The 9906-nt window shown below is 30.0% G+C and overlaps 1 protein-coding gene across 1 annotated transcript; it reads left to right on the forward strand.

Annotated features, from left to right (window-relative positions):
• The first annotated feature begins 2515 nt into the window (after window positions 1-2515).
• LOC139086120 (uncharacterized) lies at window positions 2516-9864 on the forward strand. The gene is made up of 8 exons (XM_070634444.1): window positions 2516-3018; window positions 5906-6412; window positions 6499-6654; window positions 7502-7700; window positions 8131-8314; window positions 8555-8910; window positions 9398-9594; window positions 9690-9864. The coding sequence occupies exons 1-8, from the start codon at window positions 2854-2856 to the stop codon at window positions 9735-9737; spliced, it is 1812 nt and encodes a 603-aa protein (XP_070490545.1). The 5' UTR covers window positions 2516-2853; the 3' UTR covers window positions 9738-9864.
• The last annotated feature ends 42 nt before the right edge of the window (window positions 9865-9906 follow it).

Below are 9906 nucleotides of genomic sequence, written 5' to 3' on the forward strand. Positions count from 1 at the left end.
AAAAACTGTTTGTAAACAATCATCCTTGCTGAATCAGGGTTGAATATGTGATATATAGCATGATGTCATGAAGTCTATTGACTGTAAAGGAATGCTGGATGTTCTATAAAATTGAAATATTATTTACTGGATGTTTTGATAAATTCTTTCATAAAATGGACTTTAGACAGTGAATTGATACAAATTGTGCTTCAAATCTATAAGAACAGGCAGCAAGTCATCATAGAATCAACAGACACAATCCCCAACCCTGTGCTGAGCATGCTGAATAGAATATTCTTATTCAAATTCAAAACTCAACGGTCAATTCCAATAGGAATTTAAGAATTGGGATTAACGATATTTATGTTGGACGACAAATCGTAATGCGTGAGAAATGAACTGGATTATGGGCACTTATGAGACATAAATAAAGGCAAAGAAATTTTAATTGGAAAAAAGTGTTATAAATATCAAGTTATTGCATATCAACATCCTACAATTTACAAGTTTCGATCGAAACATGTTAATATAATTTTTATATCAACATATAGTGCGTAGAGGAAATTACAGACGATAATATCGAACAATAACAAGGAAATGCAAATTGATAATAAAAGTGAAAAATTGTAACTGTCCCATCATATGATCGATTAAATGAATATGCAAGAGTCGTTGAAAAATGCATATTAATAAGCATTTTGTAGCAATAGATAGCAAAAGACCATTTGATCGGTCAACAAAGCAAACGATGTTGGACTAAAAAACTTTCTTATCTTTTAGTCATTTTGTAGCATGCTTCTTTTAATGATATTCAAATTATATTAAAAGCCATCATCATCATCATCATTATAATCATATGAATATCTAACTGATTTAATTAACTAATGTTGATATTCGACTTCAATGCTATTTCTTTTGGTCGTTTAAAACAATTTTGAATGTCTTAAAACCATTCAAATGCTTTTGAATTGATTGAAAACCTTACAAATGCGCCAAAATATTTGGAATTGTATGGTTCTAGAAATCATTTAGACTGTTCTGAACGACAATTTTCAAATTTGAAAGCATTTGTATGGTTCTAAAAGCGTCGATTCTACTTTTTTAAATTTAAAAATTCGTTAAAATTTAATTAGCATTTTAATTGACAATTAAATTTAATCCACAGCCATCCAACTTAAAAAATCAAGGAAATGACAAGCAAAAGTTCAACAATATTAAATACCACGAATACTCAAAGGAATAAAATGTCATCGATGCAAAAAATTGTGCTAAATAGCATCACAAATCAACAAAACAACATCCACACGTTGTCGCTGAGAAGTCGCATGGCTATATTCAATATCTGAAATATTTCAAAGGTGCATCAACCGTAAATGTGATGTGAAATTCATTTCAAAGACGATAAAAATTCATCATTATGTTAGCTTTTATATTACCGCGTGTCCACTTATTTATTTAATCTGCCGCATCTCCAATGTTGAAACATTTTTTTTATGTTTATATTATTCCAGCCGAAAAATGCTCTATTTGTAACGTCAAAATTATTCCAATAAGGTCCAACATTGTTGTTGATTTTTTTTAAATCATAACAGAGACTAGATGTGGAAGAGATGGAAATGAGGAAAGAAAGATGTGCAACGGATAGTGACAATAATTTTTTTTTATTTGTGTTTTCATTTCTTTTGTTGTCGAAATCTTATTATCTAATCTAGATGGGGACCTCTCTTGCGGTTAATAAAGTCAAAATTTTTTATGTAACATTCGAATGAATAAAGGATGTTATCAAGCTTAATAGATAGAAAAACTGTCCATTTAACTGGTAGTAAAATGTTAATAACCCCATAATTTTTTATAAATATTCGCATATTCGCGTAAATGAGCATATCAATGAGAGAACCGATGTTAATTCGCTCGATTCCTTTATTTTGTTACTGTTACAAACCTCTTTTTCTTCTGACGACAAGGCATGCTTAATAGCTTTTTATATGCAACCGTGCCGCTTACTCACTCTCTTCATCTTTATTTTGCTTATTTAGCGGTGATTTTTGGGACATGAGCAGATTATGAATTCAGTTTGAGAAGTTGCTGGAAATGGAATGGCTAGGTTGATTGAGAGTCATGAATTGGAGAAGAATCCTGAAATTCGTTAGAAAATTTGAATTTTTCAAAACTGTTGGATATTTAAATTTTTTGAAAACCGTTAAAAATTTTGAATCTTTGAAAAAGTTCGAAACCCGTTGCAAAACTTGAATTTTCGAAATCCATTATGAATTTAAAATTTTTGAAAGCCGTTTAAAATTTTGGACTTTTTAGAACTATTTTAAATTTGAATTTTTGAAAACCGTTAAAAATTCAAAATTCCAATATCAGTCAATAAAAAAGAATATCTACAGCAACTGCAAATTCTGCGCTTAATCCCCTCAATCAACAACACAAAAACCTTTCTTAAATTTTGTATATTTTTTTTTTCGCTGACTCCTAGCTGCTTTAGGTGGCTTTTAATTTTGAGTATAATTTTTTTATGTAGTCAGTCGGCATCAAAACTTCACGCGAGTCGGGCTTAAAACGAGTTAAGAGAAGAAAAAAAAAAATAAATAACAACAGCAAAAATTGTGGCGCGAGTTAAAGTTCGACAGACACATTATTTTTATTATTGGCTCAATGCAGTTCAGTGCTTAATGAAGTTGAACAAATAATAATATAAAATTGTTGTGTACTTTGCATTCCTTTTTGCATACGTGAAAAGAATAGAAGCAAACATACGAAAAAAGAGAAATTATGTAATAAAAAATAAGTTCAATTCAGACATATGTGCAGTACAGCATTTTCTAAAATTGTGTAAAAGAAAAAACTTCTTGATGCAAGTATAATATGGTTAGTAAATCATATGTTGTGAGTAAATCAAAAGCTTTTGAAAATAAAGAAGCATGTGATGAATGTGATTTAAAAATGCAAGCCATTGACCATGTGAAGAATAATAGCGAAAATAAGAATTTCAGTTTTATTATGAAAATAAATGAAGTAAGGAGAGAAATGGTAAGTAAAGCATGTACCGTAATGGGATATTTATCTTTGGGTATGGTCATATTGTGGTCTATTGTCAATAACTCACAACTTTATATGCAAATTATTTATATTTTTCTAAAGAATTAGCAAGGATTTCTAGAACACCTTGAAACTAGTCTATTGATGTATGATTTATAATGATTTTGTATAGACTTGAGCCTTCAGCAAGACTAATCACGTGATTGACGGATTATTTAAATAACGGTCAATAGAAATTTGAATTCTTTCTTCATTCTGTATTTACAAAAGAAATCAAAATTAATGAAAATTCCTTAAATTCATCCTCAAGACATTAAAAACATGAACTTTAATATGAATGGAATATAATAAATGCCAAGCTCGTTCAGTTAAACTAGTTTAGACTATGATTTATAATCGATTTATGGCATTTTTCAGCAAAATTAATAATTTCCGGAAATTTTCGAAATTTAACAAAATTCAAAGTAATTTTGACAGTTGAGAAAAAATTTCCTGAAATTTAACAAAATTCAAATTAATTTTGACAGTTGAAAAAAATTATCCAATTAAACTCGACCTGACTCGAAATTAAAAGAATAACAATAGCCGAAAATATGTGTGTAATAAAAAAGAAACAACGATGACAGATATAAAATGTGTGAAGAGGACACTTGTACTGACTATATAGCAAAAAAATATTGTAAAGATGAGAAATAATAACACACATGAGTGGTATTAAGGTGTGTTGCTGAATGTATGAATAAAAAAAGTATGCATAAGAAGAAAGAATTGATGATGATGAAGATTTATACAGGCAAGGTCGTTCCCAAAGTAGCAGCAACAAAAAAAAAGTCGGAAAACTGTAAAATATCCAATTCTTCTTATTAACGGGCTCCACACACGAGAATTGTGTCGATGCTAAGTGATTCCTAATTTATTCAAGTGCGCTGTCATTATTTCTCTTCTTTTTTTTCTTGTGCATTTAGGCTCCGAGCCAAATTAAAAGACGAATTCAGCCTTTGACTTTATTTATATTTATTTATTAATGTATCTTATTGAAATAAGGAACAACAACAAGCACTAACAATAAAAACCAGTTTCAATTCGTAGACATACATTTATCTGTTGTTGTCTTCACATTTCTTAAAATATGCGAATCTTAATCATCAACGCGCAAGCTTATAGGTAATGTAAGTAAGTAATTTTAAGTATTTATGCATTCCCACCAACAAAGCCAGCGTGCCTCGTTTGACTCTTTTTTTTTTGTTCTTTCGTAATGCCTTAAACGTAAAGTTATTTTAAATTTATTTAATAATAATAAAATACAGCATGCCTTCTCCGTCCATGAAATGAAAGGAATCACGGAATTAGATTTTAGCTATTTTGGAAAGGTGTATTACATCTTCATGATTGGAATACTGCATGATGCAGTGTGTGGACATGTTGATAATAATAATTGAGGAAATTTTTTTCTTTTAAATACCTATTGCAGAATGGGACGTGAAATTCATGATTCATATGCATGACTTTTCATTATTTTCTAATTATTTGAGTCATATGATTAATGTTAGTTGTGCAAGGCTGTATTAATTAGCAAATTATTGCCTGCTACTTGAGTTATTGTCAAAGAAATAGTTTCAATATGTTCAATAAATATTTTGAATTTTCAAAACCATACAAATGATTTGGAATTCTGAAACATTTATATGGTTCTAGTAAGCTGTTGAAAGTGCTTTGATTTGAAATTTAACGCATTTAATAAATTTCGAATTTTCAAAACCTTATAAATTACTTCAGATTTTTAAACATTTGTAAGGTTTCATAAATCTGTTGAAAGGGTTTCTAATTTCAAATTAATTCTGTTGAAAGCTTTTCGATTTGAAATTAATGCTGTTGAAAGATTTTTTAATTAAAAAAATGCCGTTGAAAGGTTTTTGACTTCAAACTTTCAATTTCCGTTAAACCAATCCTTAAAAAATTAAATTTCAAGGCAACTTTATAGCATTTAGGAAGGTAAAAAATTGTGTGGGAATGAGCGTAGTCAGCTTAGTCATCACTTACATTTCCATTCCCTGACATTCATTGGGCGCATCACATACAAAACGAGATGAAATGAAAACGAAAATAATCAAGTACGCGTGAGTTGAATGCTGCGATCATTTAACTCTTTCTTTCTCGCCATGCTCGTCATCTTTTTATAAATCGTTGTCGAAGATATTTAAGAATTTTTTCGCTTGGCATATATATTTAATTTTTTTGAGTTTACGTAACAAAACTATCGTGACCTATAAATGAATTTCATAATTGAAGAAGAAGTATATTTCCATCCTAGAAACAACATTCCAATTGTGTTATGATTTCATCAATAATTTTTCATGGAATGGAAACGTAAAGATGAGATGGTTGGTGAAAAAAAAAAGAGTATTATAATAAAATAGAAGGCACACCTTATGACTACATCCAGTTGTTTTGTATTTAAAAGTCAAGATGAATGAAGAAATAAAGCATGATTCTAATGAATGTTGAGTGAAGCCACCTTATATCTTTATGAACTTAACATTTTTTGGGGAGTCTGAGGTTTGAATTGCTTTGATTTAAAGAATTTGGTTTGATTTTATAACGGAAATTTTAAATTCTTTAGAACAGACAATTCAAATTTTTTGTTGTAACGGACATTTTTCAAAAATCTCAAAATTTTTTCTTAACGAAAATTTTCAAATTTTATTTTAACTGACATTTTAAAAGTTGATCAGCTATTCTCATGAATCACAACACTTATTGAAACTCATGACTCCAGTCAGCATAAGCAAATTGAATTTATAGATTTAAATTATTTTATTATTATTATTTTTCCCATCCACCAAAACAATTATTTTGTTATTTATGGATTCCGTTATAGGTCAAAATGAAGCCTTCAAAAAAATATCTTCACGATGACAATTCGTCTTCAGCCACAACCAGCACATCATATTGGAACAATATAAATATTACTAATTGGAATAGAGAATGTATAGAGAAAACAGTTAATTATATTGATAGAAGGCTTTTAATCAGAATCATAGCTGCATGCTTTATGATAGCAATGATTGCACTTATCGTATCATCATCATCATCACCATCACCATCATCATCATCCATTAATACTAATCTCAACAAAAGCATCATCAACGACAATGAAAATAGTGAGCAGAGGCAAAGGTTACTGATCAGCATTAATAAGGCAATTAATAACATTAACAACGACAGTATTATAGACACTTCGACGAAGATCTCAATTATTGAAGTGACCGCAACACAGCAATCAAATAGTGTGCTGCCTCTGCTTACAACCAACAATATAATTGCTCCTCAGAACAGCGATTATAATAAAAAATCTAATGATGAAGTTACGCTAACTAAAAATTATGTAAGCTTAATTATGCAATTTTATATATATAGCCATACATTCTACAGATGTTAAATATTGGAATTGCTTCTCAATCTCATCCACAGGTCGAGAGAATTAATTTCTATACAACATCAAATAAAAATTTATTTTCTGCTAAAGTTTCACCGACACTTCCGTCAATTAACAAAAACTACAAGTCAACATCTGAGATTCCAGTACTAAATTATGCAAACGATTGCGAATCCACATCGTTACCATTAGTAATTTATTTTATATTTTTTTTTTCTTTATTATTAATATACATGCTCGCACATATCCAAATATATCTGACCAAATATCTGAAAATTTATTACATTTTCCTTCTTCTTTCACTGTCGCTTGCTTGTCTCTTTGTTATATTTTAACAGAGGCTTAGACGCTTTAATTTATAATTTATTTAAATTCCTTTATTTAATGGATCTTTCTTTCTTCTACTGGATCTCTTTTGTGTTTTTAATGGGGAAAGTTTTGAGACCACCCCAATAAACCGGAATGTCGTGAAGATTGTCTAACACGCTATCAAAGGAATTTAAAAGTTTTCATTTTTACGATTTTCGATGTCAATTCGTGCCAATTTATTGATTCGCTCTGTTATGGAGCTCCAAATTTGCATTAATTTATATTTAACGACTTTTTTGAATCTAAATTAATAATTTTTTTTTTTGTTGTGCAAATAGTTAATTTAACGACTTTTTGACATTTGAATTAATAACGATATTTTGGAATTTGAATTATTTAGAACATTTGATTTTTGAATTCTTAGAACAATAATTTAACGAGTTTTTGAATTTTAAATTTTTAACGATTTTTCCAAATTTGAATTTTTAGAACTAAAATTTAAGGGTTTTCAGATTTGAATGCATTTTTAGAACAAATTTCACTAGATAAAGATCCAGCGCACAAAAAATCATCCAGTTTCATCCAAATCTAATCCATAAAGGACACATCAACCGTCCAATTCTAACCAATTTATTGTAATAAAACATATTTTTTTCATTTCCACATGTTTATTCTCTTTCTCTCTCCCACAATGATTAATCCGCATCGAAAAATTTACGCTGCATGCAGTGTCAAGGAATTTTAACATACGATCTGACAGATTCAAAGCAAAAATGGAACTTGACAAACCTAGAATATCAACATTTCGAGCATCTAATAAATTCTAATTGTTCTAACCGCGTTCATGAATACGTATGTCATATGCTGGAGCCTGAATGTCGACCATCACAAGTTGAAAATCTCAAGCCGTGTAGAAGAATTTGTAAAGGTGCAACCCGTATAGTTACTTACTTACTTACTTACTTTGTTTCTACATATTATTTGCTAATAAGAAAATATATACATATTTATTATGAAATAGATCAATGTGGGGATGGGTTGTTAGTGACGTCTGGGTCTGTATGGAGATGGTTTATGGATCTGGGAGTGTTAAGGAAGGATGTAGTTCTACTATGATTCCTAGATGACCTGGTTCGGTATGGAGTAGAAGAATGTTACATCTGGTAGCAGCTATGGCCGTGTTAACTGAATAGATAGACTAAGCTCATCTACATAGTTGTACACTCCTAATGAATTAAGGAAGTAGCTACAGGATCTAAGAATAGAACATACAGACGTCACTAACGAACAACTCCCAAAACAAAAACAGAGTAATCTCAATGTCACATTTTAATTTACGTATATTGTTTACTTCACAGGAATATTTGAAAGTTGTAGTCATATTATAGCAAGCTCGGAAGTGCTGACAGAGTTTTTTGATTGTAACAGTTACATAGATTCGAACGATATGAATGTCTGCGAAGATATCACAAGATCACGCAAAAATTGCTATAACGATGAATTTCAATGCGGAGATTTATCATGCATTCCATTAAAATGGAGGTACGAATGCAATATGCATAAATTGTATTGCCTATATCTTCTACACCGATGAGATATATATGTTATATATGCATGATCATATACATAAATAAGAAGAAACGAAAGAAATGTTAAAGCGTAAAATTAAAAAAAGATTAAATTGTGTTATATGAATATGCATAATATAAACCTTCTCTCTTTATGCTCGCTATACTCTATGCTTCTTTCATTCTCCTTTTATTCCTCATTTCTTTAATTTAGATGCGATAATATTCGAGATTGTGCGAATGGCGATGATGAGGATGAGTGTAAATTTTGCAATTATGATGAATTTAAATGCTTATCGGATCAAATGTGTATATCTGAGAAATGGCTATGTGATGATTTCGATGACTGTTCCGATGGAAGCGATGAGACAAATTGCGATAATACAGAAAGCGATGAGGAACAAGATAAGCGAATTTTTTATGATGATATTAGAGATTATACTGATCAGGCCTCAATTGATCATAATGATTCCGATGGTGATAAAATAATCTCGACGGGTGATGATGTGATGCCAATATTCATTAATCCAAATTCAACGGACACAAATGAATCCCAAATGAATTCATCAGGTATGAAATTAAAAGCTATTTTGTGTATATATATTTTTATTATTCACGTATCTTCTTCATCGAAACTCATAATGATAATTTGATATATTGGGTTTGGCTTAGCTTTTGATCATTTTTAATTTGTATTTTGACAATGCGGGAGATGCGATCTTTTGTTTTGCAGATTGTCTGTTGTTTCCGGATCTAAGATCTTAAACTTTGTTCTATGAATGTACTAAAATACTGAGATGACGAAATTTTGAAAATTAAAGGGTGTTCAACTATGTTTTATCAGTTTAAAAATAGAAAAGCCGTTATTTTTCAAATTTTTCGTGACCGTTAAATTTGAATGTTCTGGGAATTTAAGATTAGGATGCGCCTTTGTCAGTCTCGACAAGATAACTATCTAAATGTTGGCGAAGAAGAAGCGTCTCTCTCATTTATATGATTATTAATAATATTACACAAAAATTATTAATTCCTGATTTGTTAACATTCATCCATACAGCACAAATTTCAAAAAGATTCAGAAGTACAATGCGCAAGCTAACTGAAACGACAACGCCAAAAGATTTTGAGGAAACGTCAACGAAAATAACCAAGAGGGTAACCTTCCATTCGACCTCCCATTTATCTCCATGTCCTGAAGATCACTTGCGGTGTATTGATGGATTATGCATCACTTTGGATCAAATATGTGATAAGGTGAGTTATTTATATATTTATTTGATTGACTTTTTTGACTTTTTGCAGCAGCATGATGAATGAGATTCCATATTTTATTTTCGTCTATTCAACAGATTCGAGATTGTTCAGACAACTCTGATGAACTTCATTGTGAATATTGAAACATTTAATTAGCTTATAGTTATGATTTTAATACCAAAATTCCTATTCTTCCTCCTATAATTATTGTAATTTTCATGCGTTACCAATGTTCATTCATGCCACATAAATAAACTTATTTTACACTTAATTAAATTTGTTTTGATTTTTAACGGTTTTCAGAAGTTTGAA

Source organism: Chironomus tepperi, unplaced genomic scaffold, assembly GCF_022539635.2.
Source record: "Chironomus tepperi strain 1889 unplaced genomic scaffold, CSIRO-AGI_Ctep_v1 contig_85, whole genome shotgun sequence".
Classification (NCBI taxonomy): Eukaryota; Metazoa; Arthropoda; class Insecta; order Diptera; family Chironomidae; genus Chironomus; species Chironomus tepperi.